The sequence below is a fragment of the Morone saxatilis genome, unplaced genomic scaffold (assembly GCF_004916995.1).
Source record: "Morone saxatilis isolate NCDOM2014 unplaced genomic scaffold, NCSU_SB_2.0 Contig11, whole genome shotgun sequence".
NCBI lineage: Eukaryota > Metazoa > Chordata > Actinopteri > Moronidae > Morone > Morone saxatilis.
This window is the reverse complement of record NW_023339663.1, coordinates 13,656,384-13,681,071: the sequence shown is the minus strand read 5'-3', so window position 1 is coordinate 13,681,071 and position 24,688 is coordinate 13,656,384. Positions and strand designations below refer to the sequence as shown.

Genomic DNA, 24,688 nt, shown 5'->3' with positions numbered 1-24,688 from the left:
ATATTTTACTTCAAGTAACAAAACAGCATACCTAACAATAAATCCATCCAAGCAACATATATTAAGAGAAAAACAAAACAAAAAAACAATCCAATAACCAAAACAAAACAAAAAAATCTAAAATAAAAAGTTACTTAAAGGGGGTTTAGTTAAGATAAAGTAGTTTAGAGAGTTTTTTCCAGTTGTTTTTAAAAAAATCTTCAAGTCATCCATAAATGCCACAAAGCTTGGAGTAAAAAAATCAACACTTGTGAATGTAAAATGTACCTATAATGAAAATATTATTACATAAAAAAAAATTCAGCATATTTGTTTTGCAATAAAACACCAAACTTCAACATCAGGTATTAATGACATTGTTTAAAACCGGTATATTTATTATGAAGGCCTTCGCTGTAGCCATGGAGACCGGCTGCTGGGGGCGCTGTAGTGAACGGTGCAGGGTTTGCTGCGGGACGTAAAAGGTAAAAGGTCAACCTGTGTAACGTGTCAGCGGGCTGTCACCACACCGGTGTCACCCCACACACACACACACACACACGTCAACGGTCCACCAACGGTCCACCAACCGACCACCAACCGACCTTCGACGGCGTCTCAGAAAATGGCCAAAAAGCGGAGAGAAAGACGTGAGACGGACGGATTGTCCTCGTCCCAGGAGGAGGTGAAGGCGAATGCTAGGGACTCAGAAGTGCTGAAAGGTGGGTTATACGGGGGCTAACTGCAGCCAAGAGGGGGGAGGGAGGAAAATATGTGTCCACATAGAGATTAAGCAATGTAACGACATGGCAGCGTCGTTTCTGCTTTGAGACATCAGTCGATCAGGAGCTAATGTTACCCCGCCGGCCGGCCGCCTGGTTGCTTTAACGCGGCCGGCTGGTGAGCAATTGGCCGGCGACGACTTCCGCGGATATCTTAGTAACGCCGTAACTTAGCTGATGAGAAACACAACGCTGTAAAAAGACACCACAAACCCCTGCGTTAGTTAGGTTATTAGGTAGGGAGGGGGGAGTGTTTATGTCCTTTACTCAGCTAAAAATATACTGTAAAGGCCTGCGTTGTAAATGTTACTTTAGTTAAAGTGTGTATTGACAGATGTTCTGAAAGTATGAACAATAAATGCTCTCAATGCTGAATAGCTCCACTGATTGTTGTTATGTATTTGTGTTATTATATCATTCTGCCATGGTCTGGGTGAATCATTGACTAAACTAACTAAAAGTGACTAATAACTACAGCTGTCAGATAAACGTAGTGGTGTAAAAAGTACAATATTTATCTGTAAGGTGGCATGAATAGGAAATACTCAAGTAAAGTACACATGTACCTCAAACCTGTAATTAAATACAGCATACTGGAGTAAATGCACCTCATTACATTCATATTCTCCCACTGCCAGCCAAAGGTGAGCTAGGTTCAACAGAGATAATGGAAATATTACACTTTAAGATCCCTTTATGTAGCTACTCAAATGTACTATAGTTAAGTAATCCGAGGATAACAAAACAACAAAAACAGAACTCTTATGAGACAGATGGATTGAAGAAATAACATAAAACAATTACTGCATTATTGCGTCCACAAGGACCACTGTCACTATATAAACATTTTTGACCTGTAATTGATTACATCAGTTGCTCAACTGTTGTTTGTACTTTGAAGCCTAAAGTGATATCTGGATGTGAATTTGATGACCCAATAAGTTTACTCTTACGTGAGCTACAATGTGCATTAACTTTGTCTGGACGACCAAATCACTTGTTATTGATTGAATCATTTGCAGACCTGTTGATTTGACTGTATTTGTATCAGTTTATATACTTTTTTTCATAATATTTTGCCCACCTCATTTACACTATATGAACATTGTAATCTTCATAAAGATAGGATTTATTGTAGAGCAGTTGTATTAGATTGCATTGGTTGTTGTTCGGTGTACCAATAAACTGGAGTGTATCTGAGTCGACTGCTTTAGATAATATATCATATAATAAATATATATCGGTGTCATGTGCATATGTAATGTGCGGCTTGTTTTGATTTATCAAACTGTAACAATTACTGGTAATTTGTTTGTGTAATTTCCTCTGGACTCCCTGTTTTATCTCTTAGGAGTGCTGTAGTTGGTAAAAAAAAAAGTAGCTTTATACTCCAAATCCTTTAGCTGACACCTGAAATTAACCAAAATTATAGTTGTCTGTTTCCTTAAAGTGTTTATTGAACGCATGATGAACAGAAACAGCAAGAGTGTGTCCCAGAGGAGACGGATCCCTGTAGGGGCTTGAGCAAGTGATGCAAAACTCACAAGCAAATTACACAAGGCTCCTGGAAGCTACTTTGTCTGTTTTTATAGGAACCACTTTATTTATGTGCTAAATAACTCATTCTCTCTCCTCACAGAGGCTCAGCATACTGAAGGGGGCTCAGCACGCATGTCTCTGCTGATTCTGGTGTCTATCTTCACCTGTGCTGCCTCGGTCATGTACCTCGTCTACAGGAACTTCCCAGAGCTTCCTGAGTAAGTTGCTTTATGAAAGACTTATTTTGTGTTCACAAACAATGCTGCACCACATAGTGCAGTGGATTTGGGGTTTGTTGATTTTCACTGTCACGTGAAGGTTATATTGCTTTGTCGTATTCAGTAGCAACGAAGCCAGAAAGGTGAGTAATTAGTGGAAATAACTGACCTACAAAAGTAACATTTCTTTTTATAGAAAGTAAAATGTTAATGCAGTGCAACACAGGGGGCGGATTTGGTGATAGTTTTGTACTAAAAGCAAAATGTTCATTATTTTGTTGATGTTTTTGTGGAAAAGTTATTAAAGTTAGTGGCTGTTTTAACACACCTTAATACGGCATAATGTTTAATTACAGGGCAGAACAATAGCTACGTAGTACTTCATAAAGAGACATTAACAGAAGAAGGAAAAGGTCTAAAACACAGATACATTCAAACCAGAAAATATAGTAAAATTAAAGAAAATGCCTATGAAAGCAGGTGCATTTTAACATTTACACCGTTTGTACTGATTTAGCTCCTCTTTAGATTTTGAGAAAGGCTGCTTTAGTTTTCAGCCTCGACCTTGAAATAACGATGGTCCTACAGTCTGAATCTGGACCTGTGGTTTCTGGTTGTATAACAGGACAGCCACTATATAAGTATTGACTTGTCTGTCAGAAAAGTAAATCATTAAGGTAAATCCTGAAGTTAACAGGTCACCTAACAGAGGGCTTAGCAGCGGCGCAGTGTTGCGTCTACATAGTGTTGTTGTTAGGAGTGGCAGAGGTGTGTGGACTAGTCTGGGTGATGCTAGTGCAGACTGGTTGAGGTTAATGAGACTGAGTCATAACAGTAGTAGGGTGGGAGACTTTTCCCAAATGCCTGAGTCTGGAAGTATTTCTGTGCCAGAAATGTTTAAACTGAACTACTAGTTTTAACCTGACGCTCAAAATCCAGATGTAGGTAAATACATGTGACAGTATCAGTTATTGTTGTGTTGGATATAAAAATGTTGTAATTTTTATTCTTTTATCGCACCGAGGCAGTTTTGAATAGTAACTGGGACTGAATGAAATTATTAATTTTGCATCACAGAACAAGATTGGACCAAGTATGAACCCCTGGAGCATGTCATCCCTTAAAAAGGTTCATTAGCAAACATGATCATCTACAGCAATACTGAATATTTAGCTTGACCGATAAGAATTACATCGCGCATGTGCAGTTCAACCTGTTCGCCGACCTCCTCTCTATCAAGAACCACATCTTTCTCACCAGTGTGAAGCAGCAGAAAGCCATCACTAAAGTCTCTGCTTAGTATATAAAGAAGCCAGATTGGAAACTGTCCAAAAAAACGGTGTATTGTGATGAAAACAAAATATTTATGTGACATGTATAACTGAAGATATTAATTTCTCTTTTTTTCAGTGATGAAATGGAGAAAATCAAGATCCCTAAAGACATGGATGATGCCAAAGCTTTGGGGACGGTGCTGTCCAAATACAAAGACACATACTACACCCAAGTGTTGGTGGCCTACTTCGCAACATATGTCTTGTATCTTTTGGAAAAATCTCAACTTTTCTTCCTATTGAGAATGTTTTCAGAACTTCCTTGTTAAAAAAAAAAAACAGGCCTTGGTTGCTGTAATAATTTGTAGCAACAATTAAATTAATTTGTTGTTAACTGAGGTCTGCATTTTACCAGATCTCCTGAGAACATCTCAGCAGATCCCCAGGCCCAAAATAATTGATCAGCTTCATGTTCTCCATCATGGTATCCCACCATGACAAACACTGGCTACAGCTCCTTTCACTTGTTTACTTGTTGGAGTCTTCTGCCTTCCTTACCATGTATCAACATGTTTGAGTTGACTAAACCCATCAAGCAGCATCTCGTCCATCTGAAACAACTCACCGTCAAATAGAAATATTCTCAGTCACGAGTGTTATGAGTGTAGGAACTGTATTTGCTGAAATGACTCACAGTAAACGAAGGTTTGTCTCCGAGTCGTGTCTTATCTCACGTGAAGTGTGAAGTGAGCATTGACTGGGATGTGGAGACAGTCACATCTTAAGCTGCTCAAATTTTCTTTAAGATAAAAAGATGACCAAATATCGGTTTAGTTGACTATTCGACAGTATGAAGTCTTTTCTAAGAAATACTCTTCTCGTGCCTTCTGTGTATTTATGTCTCCCATAACATGGACAGTATCAAATCAAAGATTCTATAGAAAGATTAGCAGTCGTGAGTGCTTTGAGGAATTTGCTTGTGATGTTATTTTTTATTATTATTATTATTATTGTTACCTTATTTGAAAATGTTTTAGTCATTTACCTTAACACATTTGTCAGCCTCCAAACATTTGCGATTCCTGGATCAATCTTCCTCAGCATCCTGTCTGGATATCTTTACCCTTTCCCCTTGGCTCTTTTCTTAGTCTGTTTGGTGAGTAAGCAAGGACGGTATGAAATGTGTGATTGAAAACAAATGTTGTATTGTATAATGAACAACTGCCCACGGAAAAAGTCTGAGAATTTAGATGCACATCCTCTCTTTTGCAAGAATGGATCATGATTCTTACACATGAATATTTAATTAAAGCCATAGTTGAACATTTTAATATGGAAGGCATTGGAGTAGAGAACAGTGTGCAGTCTGCTTTTCACTGATCACGTCCAGTCAGTTTCATTTGTATAACACAATGTCACTTCAAGGGGCTTTACAACAAGCTGTACCCTACTTAGACCCTTGATGCTGATAAGTGAAAAAATAGAAGAAACTTCAAGAAGAGCACCAGAACAGGGATCCCTCTCTTACGACAGATGGACAGGCAACAAATAGAAGTTGTGTGTACAAACATGTCATAAGGTTGCATTGCATCATAGTCAGTTGTGGGCTCCCCCTCCCCTCCTCCTTTCTTCTGCAATGACTTTGTTCCTGATTTATTGTTGGTAAAATAACACGGTCAGTGCAGAAGTTCTTTCTCTTTGCTTCTGAGGGCAGACACTGAAACGTGATGTTTATCCAGGAAGGGCACCAAGGCCCTCAGCCTCTTCTGGGAAACTACTTACCGTGTATTCAACATAACACTACACCACTGCTGCTAAAAGTTAAAATAGACCTGTCATGTAGAAGGAGATAATGGTTGGATGCATTCTTTTGCTGTATTTGTAGAGGGACAGGCTTAGTGGGCTTTCTTTTAAGTTGTTTTTCCAGAATACAAACATATTTTTTAGGACAAGGACACTGATTTGTGTTTGTGTGAGAGAAACCAATGTTTTCTTTCTCCAGCTGTGACACTGTGGTTGTCTCTTCCTCCTTATCATATGCAGTCAGTTATCATGTGTTTTGTCTGTTGGCAGTGTTCTGGCCTTGGGGCTTCCTTTTGCTATATGCTGTCATATCTGGTGGGCAGACCCGTGGTCTACAAGTATCTTTCAGAGAGAGCACAGAAATGGTCCCAGCAGGTAAAAGCCTAAGTCCTATATCTATTTTTCCAAAAATATCCATAGTGTTGACTCACTTCTCTGACATTGCAGTTATTATAAACTTCACAGACAGGATTTATTGCAGAGCTGTTGTATTGGATTACAATATTGTGGTTATTCAGGGCGTATGACTTAAGAAACATTCTGCTTGTGACTTTTTTCCTGGCAGATTGAAAAACACAGAGATCACTTGATCAATTACATCATCTTCCTGAGGATAACCCCCTTCCTTCCCAACTGGTTCATCAACATCACCTCGCCTGTCATCAATGTGCCTTTGGGGGTTTTCTTCATCGGTACCTTTCTCGGTAAGACCGTCTATCCCTTCTGTTGTATTTTTATTTTGGTATCATGTCTTGCTCACTTACTCACCTGTATTCAACCCGGCTGCTTCACAGGAGTGGCACCACCATCCTTTGTAGCGATCAACGCAGGTACAACACTGTACAAACTGACCACAGCTGGTGAGGCCGTGTCCTGGAACTCTCTGGCTGTCCTCGGTGTACTCGCTGTGCTCTCGATCTTGCCCGTCTGCTTCCAGAAAAAGCTGCAGAAGAAACTAGAGTAGAACGCTAAACACCTCAGCACCTCATCTGCTGGCCGATCCCAACGTCCCCTTCCCCCGGCTCAGGAACGCGCAGCTCTCGCTCAAGTTGCTCCGCCTCAGTCTCATACACAGCTGCTGGGTTTGCTTCCGGTGGGAGAATCTCTGATCACTGGCGCAACCAGCAACTCACTGACCACAAAACGCATGCAGTGTTGGGCTGTTCCTGATGTTAAGTAAAAGTGTAAACTGGCCGCTGCCTGCACAAGGTTTTTGGTTTCTGTGAATTATGTTGTTGATTGTGGCACATCTTGTAAATAAGAGAAATTGTTTTTTTTTTTTTGTTTATTATTGAAGGCACTGTTCATTATTGTATGATTCTTGCCAGGCAATTAAAGGTGCTACTTGTAGGATGTTGAACTAAAACAATCTGATACATGGAATTTCTTTGAATGCACGTACCAGTTGTTTCATGTGGCCTACTTGTCATGGGGAAAATGTGTTTCTTCTCTGTTTTCTGTATGAAACTGTATTGCAAACATCTATTTTTTATTACAGCAACTTTTACTATCACATTTTCTTTGGCATTAGCATATCAATTACTACATCCTGTTTGTAGCACCTTTAAGTTCCACTCCCTTTTTAATATTTATTTTAACTTTGCTTGTGTCTAATTGTAACCCTGATGAACAGCAATAACTGTACCACTACTGTTGAAAGTGGATTTTAGTTTTCATAAAATAAAATTTGATACCTGGTTCTTGCCTTGAGAGACATACAGCAGTGTGAGGGGGGGAAAATTAAACTAGAGAAGGAAAATGTAATGACTGGTCTCAGTAAGAGCTACTTTTGTCGACATGGGTTCCCATGTTCTTCCTCAAAAGGTGCCTGGATCCACTGCCACACTTTTTATTTTAGCATTAAAATTTCTGTTCATTGATAGCCTAAAGCAGTTCTTTGCTTTGTAACTTGTAAAGACCAAGCTGATGTAATATTTCCTCAGTGGACTAAACTGTATGATACTGAACTCCAAGCATCAGCCAATTCAAATTGGTATTCTTAATTAAGAGGTGATCTTAGATTATGTCAACACAACGCTGACAATGTGCATCCATCTCCATTTAGCTACACCAGTGCCCTCAAAAAGACTGTCAATGTACTGAGGTATCCAAGCCTTACCTTGCTATTTACTGCTTTCTTTCTTCACCAGGAGAAATGTATTATGATGTCTGATTTATGTTGTTTAAATAGTTTTGAGTGGCTAATTTTGTCCTGTGCTATAAAAGCTTACTGATTTCATTCATTTTATTTTATTTAGATGTTTGTTTTGTGTTTAGCCTGTGTACCAAGGTAACTTATTGCTGCTGCTGAAAAACTTTCTGGAAGGTTTCCAGAGACGTTGATGCAGTGACTGTACATTCAGGTAATTTATTCAACAGACTTTTCTTTAATCTCTTAAAAATGCACATTTACAGAGGCAGGTGGTTTTATGTGTTTTGAGAGTTCCTGTTTTAACATTATTGTCTTATTATTCAACAGATTTACTGTGTACTACTGTACGTTTATTAACCTCTCAAACCCGGATTTGAAATGGCAACACAAGAATCAGTTCATGTGAAGTTTGAGTGGTTGCTCTAATACTGTTTGTAGCAGGAATTAATGCTGTTTCAGTCAAATACTGTTGGGTTGGTTTTATGGTTCTTACTGGTTTATGAGAGCTATATTGGTACACCAGATTGTTGTTTTCATTAAGGTGTTAAAGTCAAATACTAAATGCTATAAACTGGTCCTGAAAATTAATTTTTTGGTCTCAATATTCAAATATCATCTAGATTCACTGTTTGGAAGTCCTCCGTAATGCTAAATCTGTCAACATCATAGATTTTAATTATCCCTCTATTTGTTACAATATTTAAACACAAACCTATCCTATACTTCATGCTGAACATATACTCAAATTGGATATATTACTGCATTTTTTTTGTCCTATTGCCCTATCAGCGATATAGTGAGATCAATCTTGTGTAACCCTCTGTTAACATTTCAAAAAGCAGTATTATTTTGTACTGAGCAGTGATGTATTGCAGTATGAAGTGTTTACAGTTTTCAATTTCCTGTCCTATCTAATCAAATTAATGTTTTTTTTTAATATTTATTAAATCATTAAAATGATCTTTACAGAATATGACTGAGTTTTGAGAATTATCTTTAAAGAGTTTAAAGAACACATGTTCACTCACGCTGCCATCCACAGTGTTTTGTGGAGGCAAAACAACAGTGAGGGTTTAGTGCCACCAGGTGGTGATATTGTAATATACCTGCTAAGCAGTGGTTTGTTCAGATGTGACATTCATCCATTTACACTAACATACTGTACTGTAGTGTGTGCTGCAGTGTGAATGCTTACAAAATGTGTCGATCAGGGGAACTTAATATTTAATTCTATAGTAAAAATAAACATAAAACAAAATAATGTAGACATTGAAAGAAATGACCACACTATGATGTGTCAGGATCAGTGATTTAAATATAAACTTCTTACCTTTCCAGGAATATAAACCTCACTTTGTAATTGTTTTTTTTATTGGACATTCACATAATTGATGAAACATCATCATCAGCTTGTTTGTTGATCTGTTAAATGTTACAAAATCTGGTTAGGAAATGTAGAGCAAGCATTTCATAACAGTAGAATCCAGTGTGGATGTACAAACACAACAAAAGCAAATTATCAAAGAGTAAAGAAATCTGTATAACTGTAGAAGCACCAATCTCTGTGTACACTTTATAAATATCTTCTAATCCACATTTCTGTTCTACTCTATGATGTATGAAAGACCTTTACATCACATAAAGAACAGGGTCAAATTTAGATGCTTCTCTAGAAATAAATAACTGCAATAACAATGTATTTCTCAAAAAGCAAAGTGCTAAATATAGTATCAGAATATAGAGATAGGTAATACTGTGGTTCCAGTGAGCTGTAGTTGCACTACAGTTGTAGTTGGTTGAATCAGCCTGGTGATACTGTTTGTGTTTAAAGCAGATGATTACAGCTGTGGTGCTGTTGATGGACCACAATGCATTTCGACTGGCTGTGTAAAGTCAGAATATACCAGGAAGTAAGTAACAATTTTCTTAAAAATAAGACAAATTGTCTTAACAGAAACTGCGTGCAGTACTCAGTAGAGTGAACTGACTAGGACAGTTTTGAGTTGACACATCGTGTGCATTATTGAAAGAGGAAAAAGAAACACAAGTCACACTCAAAATGTCATAATTAAGCCATATTATACAAATATGGCCTTTAGTTGTTTTCTTAAACCACTGCAGAATTTAATATAGTGTGTGTATTAACTAAAAGCCAAGAGGATTATTTGGACATTATTTGGCCTACAGAATGTGTACAGTGTTTCAAATATATTTTTCTTACTACTAGAGTAACAGATTTTACCTTATACAATTTTATGATTTTAAAAGTTTTTTCTATGTATTCCTACTTGTACAGCCTTTATTACGTATTTTCTATTCAAATCATACTAAATCATTAATTCAAGTTTATTAATTTGTACTTGTTTTACGTATTCACTTGTATATATATTGTTGTTTTTGTTGTTTTTGTTGATGAGTTTTAGAAAGCTGAACGTTTTTCCCCGCTGCAGTGTGCGGACACGGCGTCTTATTGTGAAGGATCCCGGCCGGATGTAGCACCACGGCCCGTTGCAGTCAGCACAACAGCTCGTCTTAGTATCGGTGCTGATCTTCGAGCTTCGCAGTAACGTAGCATCCGTGATGGCAGAGCGAAATCACTTCTCCGAGGTCCTTTAATATGCTCCCTGTTGAGGGAACAAGGGTACCACCGGACCAGTCTCAAAATGACCACCGGCTTCAGCTCCGGTTCCTGCCGGTTCGCAGATTATTTTGTGATCTGCGGACTCGACACCGAAAGCGGGCTGGAACCCGACGAACTGTCCGGTAAGCATATTAGCCATCGGGGTAAACGTCGGGGCAGATGCTGTAGCAAATAAGGGCAGGACGGGGGTAAAGGGAGGGGGGGGGGTGTTATAACATTATTGTTATTATACATTATTTACTGTTATCTTAACGCGTCTGTCGTTTATTTACTGTAATATTTTATAAAATGAAACACAGCGAACATAACGTCAGGCCTAGCTCATCTTCTCTCCGCCTGTTGTGTCGGTACCGCTCGGAGAGAAGCGGGAGGATTACTGACTTGTTATGTCTCTTTAACGCACTGACATGCATTTTAATTCAAAGCTCGTCGATACATTGTCTCCTGAGTTATTTTTTTGACACTCTTTATGTTTTAAAAAGATGCTGGTAGAGCGCAGTAATTCATATTTAATGCGAGCAACACTTCTCATCCAGTTCATTTTAGGCATTGGTTGATTGCACTGTATGGTGTTGTCACAGTGGCTCCTAGCTGTCATTAAAGAGGAGATCAGGTACACACATGGGCGGATTAACCTGTCAGATGCCCCAGGGCAAAAGATGTATCCCCCTGGATGCCCCTTCATCGACCCCCCTGACATCCTCAGCATCCAGCAGAGACCCACATTGTGCATGCAACCATCCTCTTCATGTAACCTCCTTAGAGGGCACACCCTTCCCCTTCACAAGCAATTATATAAATAGCTTAAACATCTCCTAAGAGCACAATAGGTTTTGACACACCTGACCTTTTCTCTTCTCATTTCGCCTGCATGCGTTTGGATTGAAAGAGAGAGGATTTGCATGGGATTGCTGCCTGAGGGGTCTTGGTTTGTTTGGGCCTTGTGCATGATCTGTGTGAAATTTCAGCATGGCCACAGTGTTGTTCTGTCTCTTCCGGTCCCGATGGTACATTATGGCCTCAGTTAATAGGAGAAACAGTGTGACAATATTGTTGGGAGACACATTACCATCTTGTTTATTCTGAGAAACGATAAAGACACTGAGTCCAAGACGCAGCCTACCGAGCTGCAGTTGTTACGTGACAAGCAAACTCCAAACGTGTACAAAGACGTTTGAAATTGAGGTGAAGCGGTCGCTCTGTGAAACTGGCTGGGTAGCTATGACAACTGACATTGGGCACGTGACAGGGCATGTTGCCATAACTGCACTTTTCTTATCAAAAGAAAGATGTCCTAACAAAGACGTACATTTTGTCTTGCTCCAAAGATTGTAAACTAATTGTATTTAAAGAGAGAGGATTTATGTTTTGAGTCCACACGAGCCAGTTTTGGCCACGGGAAATTTCAGTTTCTACAAAAACCTAATTGTTAGATCAATGAAAGTCTGTTATTGTTCACGTTCACTGTAGCAATGTTGCTTTCCCCCCCAATCTGCACAAATACTGGATTTCCCCTCAGAAGTTCTGCTTCAAACTGTAATGCATCTGATTAGATACTGTGTAAACGCTGGATGATGCTGAGAGTTGAACAAGTCTTAAACATTCATGCATTTTACCAGTGTTATTGAAGACTTCTGTTGATGAAATGCATACGATTTCTATTATAAATGGGTGAATTTCTGGAGCTGTGTGGCCAATATAGGAAAAGAACGACGCAATAATTAATACTCCTGAGTGTTTTCTTCCTCTGGGAGTCCTGACAGACCCACGGTGGGAGTTGTGTATGCTAAATGAGAGTGTTCAGACTTTTGTAAAAGGGGTGTTTGTGTCATTCGATGTGTATGTAAATATCTGGCAGCTCCAACATTTCCGTCAGGGTTTCCCGCAGTAGCACACCTGCTGACTAATATTCACGGGGAAACCCTGAATGTGGCAGCAAACGAACAAGTCTACAAATACATAATGTAGTTTCAACTTAAATGGCGTACTCACCACCACTACATTTACTTTTGTAGTACATTCACATTCAAATATATATATATGAACTTTCACTGATGTGCGTCAGTCAGTGTAACAAATCTGCTAACATGAACTAGCCATAAGCCTGTTGTGAGTAAATGTCTTATGGTCCATAAGCTTGTGTTGACCGGGTCACTGCTCCTGTACTCCTCTCGCTTCAGACGACAATCCAATTACAGGGAGATCACTTTTTTTTAGTGATTAATAGTTAAAAAAAAAAGTTTTTTACTGATTAATAGTTAAAAAAAAAGTTTTTTAGTGATTAACCTAGTTAAAAAAAAAAGTTTTTTAGTGATTAATAGTGGTGGACTTCAGTGAAGAGTCTGCTGTTATCTATTTTCTGTCCCGTTTCTGTGGGATTTATAATGACTCAGCAGGTAGTGAGAGGCCTGCACAGTCGGCTGTTGTAGTCGAAAGAAAGTTCTTTCTTCTTTGAGGCAATGACTTAACCAAAAAAATCTTTTATTTTTCAAAGACTTAACCGCAGCACTTCCTATTTTTACTTCCTGTAATTCGAGTTCCTGTTAACAGTTGTTTAGATTTACTTGAAATTAATAGAAGTTCAAGAACATGCAAGATTCAGTTTTGAAATGAGCACAACCAGACTAAGGCCATGTCCACACTGATGCGGGTCAATCTGAAAATGAATCTTTCTCTCTCTGTTTTGGACTTCCATCCTCAGTAAACTCAAGTTTCCCACTCCTGAAACATTCAAGACAGTAAATACATTTGAAAATAATAAAGAGAAAAAAGCTTATGTGTGATTATCATTCTTCAAAATGTGGTTTGGTACCATTGAGTAGCAGCATAATTAAAAAGACAGCTTCTTATTTTGTGTCAGGTGATGAGACAGCTGTCAGCTCTCATACACTAAAATGATCACACCTTTACAAATAAAACAATAGTGACAGTGTTTTTTAAGCCTGTCTGGCTAGACCAAAATGTAACCGGTTGAAAGCTTCCACAGAAGCACAAAGTGGGGCTCTGTGGTCAAACATCTCCACTGCTGCTCTACTTACTGCATGTTGCTGCTGTTTACTGTAGAAAGAGGTTAGGGGCTTGCCCTCATCGACTTTCAGGTTGCAGTTGAAGAGAGGAAATGGTGCGGAAATTGTATTGTTACAGGTTAGATATGATTGTGTCAGCTAAACGTCTGCCATAGGTGTACCTAGAAGTTCTTTTACGTTTTAATTTTTTCTTTTAAATGAAGAAAAGGACACGTTTGAGTCCATTGTTGCAAACATATGATGAAAGTGTTTCACTATGTTTGAGATCTGTATCTTTACATGTGAAGAGTAATGTTTTAGATTTCCTTTGTGTGTGGGTGAGTTAGTAGGAAATGCAAATGCTGGGAAACAAAACATCTGAACACAGGAAACGTGGCAGTAATTTTATAAACCAAACAGTGAATCCATTCATTTAGGGAAAAAACTACATATTAATCAATAATTCAAATACATTTTAGCTGCAGCTACTATCTTTCTCTATTTCTGACTTTTCATGGACAAAACAATTAATCAACCAAGTGAGAAAAGAATCAACATATTAATCAGTAATAAAATTATAATCATCAGCTACTTTATTCTGAACAAATGCTGGTTTCAGCTGTAACTGAAGGACAGTTTTGGGCCACATGAGACACTGTTGTGGTTCAGCCTCCTCTTACAGAAACAACGGATACTAAGCATGCTAACTTAGGAGCCTTACTCACTCAGTAATTATTGTACTGAACAGATGACTGAACAGTATTCAGTAATTATACAACCAATGATTTAAACCTTTAGATTAATTAAAGTAACCTCGCTTCAAACTTTGCTGACAAAACTGCGGGCTTTTGATAGACGGGCGGTGCCATGAACGAAATGAACCAAATCAAACTCTTCTCTTGGTTTTCTGCAGCGATTTAACCGAACCACGGTTTATTCCTCATTCCCAATGTGATGCAATGGTGATTTATGTACAGTGGAGCACAAAAAAACAACCAAAACTTGCTTAAAGCGTAGTGTTTGGTAGCACAGCGAGGACCTGATTAGCATATGTATGACCCTGCAGCCTCACAGGCGACACTGGAAACACAGGGAGCTGAGGGACAGAAGTACACTCGCACACAGGCTCCACTTATTCAAATGCTAAATATTCTTTTGAATTGCCCAGGCAGCCTCTTTCCCCCAATCCTACTCGGCAAACAAATGAGGATGAATGGCTCGACATGAAAGCTGGCTTTAAATGCATAATGTGGGCCTTCATATTTTCATTCAGTTGTTTATTTACGGGCCTGTAAAATGTCTCCTGTCAGTGTTTTTTAAAAAATCTACTTGAAAATGTATCAGGGGAATTTTGGATGCAGTTTGATGATACATCATTTTTTTTTTTTTTTTACAGGGCTTTGAAGGTGCAGTGTATCTTGATCTTTACACACAAAATTATTACAAACTCAACACCTGATAAGTAGAAAATACTGGTTGATAGGGCTGTGAGTAATTATTAGTTCTATTATAGACTCAGCTATCAGTTTTTTCATTAATCAAAGTTCATTTTTCTTATAGACAGTGATACGTGAGCCACAGTTGGAGCCTTTATACAGCTCGGACCGTCGTGAAACACTGTTAAAAAAGATATCTGGGTTTTTTTCAAATAAAAAGTCACAGATACAACCCTGTGGACGTAGGAACTCGTTAACTACGACCACCAAGGTGCATTTCATCAAGAACCATTCAATCACAGAGCCTAACCGTCGTGACGTGCACCGCTAACAGCAGGTGGAAGCTGAAGATTATGGCATTGAGAAAAACTGAGGCTTAAATCAGTTTGCTTTTATGTTCTGGGTCAATTTTGGATGGATTCTGCAACTATGTGTCTGCGTCACAATTCACAAAATTGATGAAGCACTTTGAATCCATGGCAACTGTGGCCGAGGCTCATGGGTTTTGTAATGTTTAGACCTGTTCTTTATTCCAAAATGCTGGACAGTAACTAAGCTCTTAGAAACGAAGATGATACAATTAAAACTGGTCGGTCATAATAAACCCGCAGGATTGTTTAGGATATCATTAAAAGAGAAACTTTAAATGGAAATACAGAATGGGGACGGCTACTCCCACGTTGCAACTCTTATTTCAGATAATGATGGGCTTGATGATGTTTTTACTTTTATGATTTTAATTTCTTTTCAGACAACAAAAGCTCCCTCAATAGTTTACATGTACACCTTCATCTTGATTTAGGCAGCTAACCATGTATTAATATATTCAGATGTTCATTATAAACTACTTGTAACATGGGTTTTCACTGAAACCCTGATTGTTTAGCGATTGTGATTTGGCATTGTTGTATTAATATCTGCTGTATTAATGGGTTGAATTTGCTCTGAAGGAACCTCCTGAGTTGTAGTTCCTTTTATATTAGAATCATTTTTTCCCCATAGAAAGTAATGAGTCTTTCCCTGGATACATGTATTGTACTGTTCCTGGTTTGGATAAGACTTTATGATGGTTGTAAGTCACCAGTGTAGATGTGCTCCTGACTTTTTGGTGAAGGTTTACATTCCTTACCGTCATGGCAGAGTAATTAAACCTGCACATTCTTGTCCAAGACTGCGTATTTTCTCTGCAGTCCAATCCAGTGGCTGCTAACAGATGTTTTCTGAGTCTTATTGCGCCAAAGTATAAAGATTAAAAGATATTAACATCTTCCTGCTAGCTGTAGATGTGATGTAGATATCGGTGGCGTTGGTGTTTGTAAGATGTCAAGGTTTTTTCACAGCAGATTGTACGTCAATGTAGGGAAAGCACAGGTGGAATTAATAGCAGTAATAGCGGCTGCATTACGTTTGGATGAGCCTGTTCTGCGGCTCTGGAGTTGTTTAAGCATGCGCATGATTTACTGGGACGCCTAAATGTGACAATGCCGTAAAGAAAAAAAGATAAATTCACAAAAAAAAACTAAATCGATTTAATTTATTTTGTAGAATATAAGATCTGCTTTACAACAAGGGTTCTCTACCTCTTCATCATCCATCCATGAGATCAAATACACCCTGATAGGGAAGCTGAGGGTCCCTGAAAGATGTGTAAGCGTTTACAAGTGCTAGTGAACATGTCCTTCTTCTTTTATGTTATCAGCTAGGTATTGTGTTGCAGGTTCTTTTGTAAGAACATCATTTCCTAGTAGGAGTATGAGACGACTGTGCTGAACTGTAATTTGTGAGTTTCCATCAAGTCCAGTGCAATTAAAAGAATTCCTCGAACGTATTGATATTACTCTTTGACAGCTACTTAATCACTTTTTAAGAAAGAGGAAAGAAACAGGAGGTTGGTATTTTTGGCAACCAGCCTGTAAGTGGTGTTACCCGGTGATGTTGATTAGGAATGACAGCAGTGTTGGTGTGCCAGTGTTTAATGAACTGAAGTGCCAGTTTAGAAACCTTTCCCACACTGTTAACTGCAAGTGAAAAGATTTAAATTGGAGAAAATATTTGTGTAATTATACCCTTTTGTATCTTAAAAAACCCCTCCATATTGTCTCAGTTGGGAATATAAACGTTTTTAGCAGAGAGTGAGCGACCATGCTCTGTCAGCGCTGGGTCCTCCGGGTGAATAAGTGTTGATGTTTTTGCTGCTGAGCTATTTTGAAGTGTTAGCAGTGTCCTCGCCACATTCTGCTGCGGGCAGTCAAGGCAAGTCGTGTCTCAGTTTAGCCTTCCAGTCAGAGAGGTACACCCCTTTATGTCTGCGCCCTAGTGCGCCGCGCTACAGTGGGTGTGAGGGTGTACGAGCACAGGAGGGGCGCAGAGCTGTGGGTGGACGAGGGAGAATGGCGAGGAGCCAGGGCTCAGTGACGCTCCACTCCCACCGCTACCGGTCCACGCTCACAGTCCACTTGTCGGAAAATATGACAAATGAAGAAAATGTTTAGCCTGTAGAGTTTGTTGGCGCTCATGTCGACGTGTATTCCCCCAGGTGAGGCAGTTAGCTTGTAATTAAACACTAATTACTAGGTGAAGGGAACACCTGTGCAGTCTCAGCCACACACTGTGGTTGAGCAGGTCAGATTTAACCAGAATTAAAATGAAAAGGGAAATAGCAACCATATATATACCATATAATACCATTTTTCCTTTCCAAATTTCTTATATATCAGCTTTTGTTTTTTTCCTCCATTACATTTTACTTTCTTGTATTACATGTTTCAGTTTAAGCTTTTTAGTATTTAGGTGACATTTTTCATTTCCAGAGTTTCAGTTTCCCTTTTCATTTTCACATTACGAGTTTATAGTATGCGCTTGTTATTTCAATACAAATTTCCCTTTTCTGTTTTTCTTTTTGACATTTAATTAGGGCCTGTTATTGGGGTTTGGTTCAAGTCCTGCTGTGGACCTTTGTTGCATTTGTCCTCCTTGTTTCCTGTCACCTCTCTGCTGTCTGTAATAAGGGCATAAAAAACGGCACAAAAAATATTCTGAGTAGCACAATATCATAATAGTTTGACATTATCTGTTTCCTTTTTTAAGTTGGGTAAAATGATTCTTCATACACCAAACATACCACTCCTTAAATAACCAATAATTGCTGTCCATGTAATTAATGATTGAAAAGCAAGCAGCAGACCTTGTAGTCAAAACAGTCCTATCAAACAGAAGAAACCCTTTTGTTAAGTTATTTCTTATCATTTAGTAAATGTATATTGATTTCCTTATCTCACATGTCAGACAGGAAGGTTTTGAAGTTTGTGCTGCTTCTGTTTGCTGTGATAATTAACGTTAGGATAATTTTCACAATCAACAAAATTTCCTGTGGTACTGTCGAAGCGTGCTGTGTGCAGACTGTGGGTGTGATTTATGCAAATTGAACATTAGCATTTTTGATGCATGAAATTCTGATTACTCAATAACTGCGGCTGTTGATCGAATAAAGCAACGTGTCACCTTCAACTTGCTGCGTGGCCAGATGCTTCCAGATGTTTGTTGCAGTACTTAGAATCAGCTTCAGTCACATCACCGTGCTCCAGTTCTGTTTTCACTTTCTGCGTTGGACTTTGACCTACATGTACACGCTCGTGATCAACAGAAGTCTGTTTGTTGTCTCAGCGTTTATTATCCTCCTTGAAAAAAGTCCAAAAACAATTTTATGCCTTTTAAATATGGTGATTAAACATTGATTGTGGAGTCATCATGGTGGGATAAAAATGTCAAAGAAATGATAAGGAATTTAATATTTTTTTTCCATCATTCCTACTAATCACAATAATCTGACCTATCTTTGGTTGCTGACGTTTGTGTCGCGTTCGTGGCCTAGTTTCTCCCCTGTGGGCAGTTTGGATATGAAAGTCACCAACAGATTAAACCATTTAATCCTTAAGACTTGTATTCCCATGCCAGGATTCATCTGGCTGTATTTAAGAGTCTAATATGAACACCTCCCTTACTGTTGTGTTGGAGATGGATATAACTTACTTATATACTGATACGTATGTGGTCATTCTCAAAATGTCAACTAGGATTCTCAGTAAATTCTTTTTAGAGTAGAGAATGGATTAAACATTAGATTTAAACAAATGCAGCAAAGAGAAATAAAGTAATTATCAGACAAGAGAGTAGAGAGAGTCATCATGTCTTGTTTGTGTGTGTCACCACTGAGTCATAACCTCTAACCACATACTACAAAAAGTCCAGTAAGGAAAGTCCTAGTTTCACATCTGACAGGACGCATCAACCTGAAAGCAGCTTTGCTTTGAAGCTGACGTGTTGTAACCAGAAAAGGGGATGATGGCATGTGTCACACCGCTCGCATTTGGTTTTGACGTGCTGCATGAATGTGTTTCTGCCAGCAGGGCTGTTTCATTTTGTGCTTGGCAAATGGTCATGCATGAAGAGGACAGCAAAAAGCATTGCCTGGAAGCATAAAGGGTTCTTCTTTTATGAAAAATGTTAGATAATGTAACTCAGCTCCAAGTCCAGGCCGTCCGCAACACAAGAGCAGCCATTTACTCAGTCAGCCCCATGACTATCTACTGAAGGGATGCACATAGAACGATTTACCACACTTTGAGATTGAAAGGTCAAAATGTTGAAATTGATTCACACATCATGTCTTTGTATTTAATACTTAAAACTTGTGCTATGCGTACCGCCACATTTTACTATATATTTTTCTTAATTGTCAACAAATACCATAAAAAGATCAAAACCCAAGAATGTGTTTATCTGTCATTTCTAACTTCACTACTACTACTAAGAAATAAATCTCATTAATTCCTAAAATTGTCACTGTAATGGGTTTAGACAACCATGGTATTGTCAAACAGGAGTATGCATTGTTTTACTTTTTATTTTCAGCTGAGTATTAAATGCACATGGTGTAGGAGCCTCCTTCGTCAGTATTGACGCAGCTTTCATCTGTTCATCTCCACGCAATGAAGACACAATAGTTCCAAACAATACTTGTTAGTAGGAAACATTAATTGTCGGTTTTGGTCTTTTTATTGGATTTGTCAACAGTACCAGCCTCGTCCTTTTAAATAGCAACATTTATGATTACAGATAAAACTAAATATTGCTACAGCTTTGTGCTCTTAGTACTCGTAGCCTAAACTAATGTAGGAGTAAAGTACATCAGTAATGTTGAATGTTGAAGCTGGATTCGATCAATGTTTAGCCACAGACTGAAATATCTCTATTGGTTTTTGTGCTATAAAAGTTTGTACAGATATTCATGTTTGCAAAGTGATGAATTGTAATAAGTTTAGTAATCCTTTAACTTGTCATCAGCTGCCATCAACAGGTCAACGTTTCTGTTTGTCCAATTCAAAGACTAAAGACTGAATACCTGCAGAACTCATGACATCCCCATCAGCCTCAGCTATACTTTATATAATATATATAAGTAGCAAATGTTAGCACGCTGACATGCTAAACTAAAATGTTGAACGTGGTAAACATTATATCTGTTTTGCCACTGCGGGCCTATTAGCATGCTGACATCAGCATTTAGCTCCAAGCACCAGCCTCACGGTGCTGCTAGCGTGGCTGCAGGCTCTTTGTAGTGAGAGTATTATCCATATGAGAGCAGTATGGATTTGCATGACCTCTAGAAGAAGAGGAAACCATGACACACAGATCTGCTCCATCCTTGTACCATAACCCCACCAGCTGCCTCGAGTGAGCAAACCCACCTGACACGACAGCGTCCTGTGTCTGCGTGCAGCTCGTTCTCAGAGCTTTGAGAGCAGAGCTGCCAGGATGTGTTTGCACAAACTGAGAAGTGCTGCGCTACCCATCCAGAAGCAGGCTTTTAATTATATTTTTGTTTTTTATTTGTTGTGTAGCTTTATGCCAGTATATAGAAGCTACTAAATTCAGAGATGGGGCCAGAGGAAATTTGGCAAACGAAGGTAACCCTCCCACCACACACACTCCTCCCCCTCTTAACCTGAGCTTAGCTTTAACCCTTCAACCTTTAACCTGGCACACCTTGTTGTTCATTTTTTTTTTCTCAACAGCCCTCTTTTGTTACTTCAAATTCTGAGTTTTTTGCAGTTATTTTCTGCGTAGATGTTGGGACTTGCCCTTTCTGTTTTTGCGCATTTTTATTTCTCTGCACCTGGTTTCTCTTTCCCCCTCCTCCCTCTCCCTCACATCCTTCAGCAGCAGCTGAACAATGAGCTGATGTTTGACAATCACTGCTTCTGTTTCTCTCTCACACACACACACGAATCCAGTGCTGCTTGCGCTGGCATTGCTTGGTCAATGTTTACTCTTCCCCCTACACTCTGAATGACTTTTCAGTACTGCCTTGGTGTGTGCATCACTTCTGCTTTACTCTGGGTTCAAATCAACTCAATTTGTGCTTTCTATGATTGATTATTTTGTGTCTTCCTTTGTATTGCCATTAAAGCTGTCAGGAAGCATTAAGAACCATAAAGTTAGCTTGATTTTTGTACTCTCTCTGATAAACTATCCATTTTGGAGTATTACATGCTGCCTGTTTGAATATTTTATCTTGTTTACTTTCTAGAGCAGGATGCAGATGACAGCTTTATATGATACAATACAATCTTCCTCTCAAGACAAATATGCTGACTTGCTTTATCCTCTGGAGTTGTGCCTGGCACTTTAAACCTGCTCCCGATCACGCTGTTCTTCTGCTTCTCCATCCACACCGAGAGACTGGTGCTAACTGTTTGTCTCCTTTTATGTGTTTGGTCTTCTCTCTGTTTGTTTCACTTTCAGGTGAGAATTTTGAGCAGAGTCCATTGCGGAGAACCTTTAAATCCAAAGTACTAGCACATTTTCCGGAAAATGTCGAGTGGAATCCATTTGACCAGGATGCAGTTGGCATGGTATGATCACAATACAGTCATAACATTTACTTTACACTTTAAGAGTAGTAGTATGGCTTGGTGATAGGGTTGAAATCAGTTTCACAAAATTAATATGAATATTTTTCCTTTGCGTCGTGATATGGTTAAGTATGTATCTAGAGTCAGGAAGCAATTAGCTTAGCATAAAGACTGGAAACGAGTCCCCCTTTAAAACCTCAAACTATCATTTTTACATAAAAAATTTGTTGTTAAAGCTGCAGGAGTTAACTTTTTGTCATTATTGCTGAAATTTGACGGTAGTACATCAGACAGATAATCTGAAAAAGTCAGGTTCCTCTGGCTCATTCTAGCTCTCCTAATGGCATTTGCAAGAATCCACCAGGCCTGGACAAAATCAATCAGAGCAGAGAAAGACGCTTTGAGGTTTGAAGATAGTTGATTGTTGAGTCTCATTCTCTCATCTAACTCTCAAATATATTGCCCAAAATGTTTAGCTATGCTTTTAATTTAGAGAACAATGTTTAAATAAATACATTAAAATAAATAACACCAGCTGAATTTCAATATGAGCTCATATAACTGCTTAAAAACTTCTCTGTTCCACAATGAATTAGGTTCTGATGTTGTCCAACCCCCTTTTCTCTTTTCTCAACCTTCTCATACCTTTTCTATCTGTCCTCTCACAGCTCTGTATGCCAAAGGGTCTGGCGTTCAGGACGCAGGTTGATTGTCGAGAGCCTCAGTTCCACTCCTTTATCATCACCAGAGAGGACGGCTCTCGGACCTACGGCTTTGCCCTCACCTTCTTCGAGGAGGTGACCAGTAAGCAGATCTGCAGCGCCATGCAGACTCTTTACCACATGCACAACGCAGAGCAGTACGACATCTTGCACACTCCCACCTCGCCACCGGGACCCGAGGTCCAGCGACACCAACACTCCCAGCCCCGTCCCGTGCTCCACGCCGCACCCGCCATCTCCCGCCTGCAGCGCTTCAACTCCTATGACATCAGTCGGGACACCCTGTACGTGTCAAAGTGCATCTGCCTGATAACTCCCATGGCCTTCCCTCAGGCCTGCAGGAAGGTGCTGCAGCAGCTCCACCAGGCTGTCTCTTCCCCACAGCCCCCACCCCTCCCCCTGGAGAGCTACATCTACAACATCCTCTATGAGGTGCCAATGCCACCCTCCGGGCGCTCCCTCAAGTTCTCGGGCGTGTACGGGCCCGTGGTGTGCCAGAGGCCGAGCACATCTGAGCTGCCACTCTTTGACTTTCCCATCAGTGAAATGTTTAACCTGCTGGGGGTGGAGAACATTCTACAGCTGTTCACCTGCGCCCTGCTGGAGATGCAGATACTGCTCTACTCACAGCGTAAGTAGCTGGTCCGCTGCTGCACACTCGGTGGTTTCATGTAGCCGACAGCGTCCAGTCCCATTATGATGCATTGATTATAAAGTGCCCATGCATCCTGCTCACATTACAACCATATTGTAAAAACAAATAGATATGTAGTCAGGCTTACATTGAGACCTTGCGTAGTATAGACACAATTCATTAACACTATAGATGATTTCTAAAAAGCTGGAGGCGGGAAAACGAGAGAAAAATTATGCATAATCTGTAACAGCTGTTATTTGAGAATTGTGAGGTCATGTGATCCTGTTAGCACAGACAGTCTCAAGAGATGTCTCTGGAGCTGGGAGACATATCAGTGTCATGACATGAGACTAGGTATTGTCTGGGGACCTGGAGATTACACGCTGGTGTAGCTTTAAGGCTTTTCTCCTTGTTTATATATGTTGGATAGATGGAAGGAAGATTTAAAATGACTGTTCAATCAATCACTGCACAAAGTAGGCATGAATGTTGGATTGTGGGTGTCAGGAAGTTACAGAAATGGTCAGACACAGCCTCCTCTAGTCCCACGTCAGAAAAGTGTGTGGGCAGGGGGCTGTTCAACCATCTGTCGAGCACTTCTGATAGATCATATTGGCTCCTTAAAGATGACCTTGCTGATCCGTGAGAAGGGTAATATCCTTGAGAGAAGTATTTATACAGGAACTGGTTTTTTTTTAACTCTTTTTAAATCTTTGATTTCCTGGGTGCTGCTTGAATACTTAGAATGAGTTACTTAATTCACCAGGGTTTAATAAAAACAACATAACTCAGTCTTCAGTGGCCAAAACAAAACTATTTAGCTTCTGAGCTCTTTGTGCTTGTTAGTATACATTTGAAATTATGAATTTGTCATTGTCTGAAAATGAGTACACTGAAAACCTCCAGCTCTACTTCAGAAACTTCAGAATTTAAAACCCCTGGATGTATGTTGTAAAAGAACAGAAACCACAGCCGTAGGCTACATGTTTGATATGCATGGTAGGACTATTATCCAGGAGATTACATAACCTGTTGAGGGTTTCCAGTAAAGCGATGCAGTGTGAGTAGCAGCCTGTGTAAATGTTGGCCCCATCACAGGCAGCTCCTTCTACCAGGACTCCCATGTAAATGTGTGTCTGAGTTGCTATGTAGGTTCGTCTTATTTGCACATTTAAGCTGCGAGGCTTTGCGGGCCTCTTTTGAGAGCTGTGATTCGTCTTCTTTGTGATTCTTCCTTTAAGCAAAACACACAGCGAAGAGTCTGACTATCAATTGCTGAATTTCATAGGAGCTTTTGATTAAAAGAAACCCTTTTGGCAGTCCCAGAATGCAGAGAATTCCCTGTTAGTATTTATTTATTAGGAGTAACTGCTCAGTGAAAAAAAACATCCTTTCCAAAGCACAGTAGTATTTCAGGAAAGGTGACAGTCATGTCATTGTTCTCCATTTGAGGGGATGTGTGTGTGTGTGTTCCAGGAGAAACGGGGAGATCGTTTAAGGATGCTGGGTCTGGTGTGGTGATTGGATCCATTACAATGGCAAGAGAAGGCAAATGGTTTACAAAACGCCAGGGGCCGGGGGGGGGG

General features: G+C 39.5%; 2 protein-coding genes across 4 annotated transcripts in view; both read left to right on the top strand.

Annotated features, from left to right (window-relative positions):
• The first annotated feature begins 461 nt into the window (after positions 1-461).
• Positions 462-8,718, top strand: tmem41b (transmembrane protein 41B). Its single transcript, XM_035651727.1, has 7 exons — positions 462-701; positions 2,401-2,518; positions 3,929-4,057; positions 4,855-4,948; positions 5,866-5,970; positions 6,161-6,299; positions 6,390-8,718. The coding sequence occupies exons 1-7, from the start codon at positions 605-607 to the stop codon at positions 6,557-6,559; spliced, it is 852 nt and encodes a 283-aa protein (XP_035507620.1). The 5' UTR covers positions 462-604; the 3' UTR covers positions 6,560-8,718.
• Positions 8,719-10,269: 1,551 nt separating this feature from the next.
• Positions 10,270-24,688, top strand: part of dennd5a (DENN/MADD domain containing 5A) — a 31,252-nt gene continuing 16,833 nt past the window's right edge. For 2 of the 3 annotated variants that reach the window (XM_035651717.1, XM_035651720.1), the window contains exons 1-4: positions 10,270-10,510; positions 20,730-20,795; positions 21,634-21,743; positions 22,412-23,096. In XM_035651717.1, the coding sequence (XP_035507610.1) occupies positions 10,411-10,510; positions 20,730-20,795; positions 21,634-21,743; positions 22,412-23,096 (961 nt within the window). In that variant the 5' untranslated portion in view covers positions 10,270-10,410. The remainder of the gene's footprint in view (positions 10,511-20,729; positions 20,796-21,633; positions 21,744-22,411; positions 23,097-24,688) is intronic. The other variant, XM_035651719.1, reaches the window with a different exon arrangement.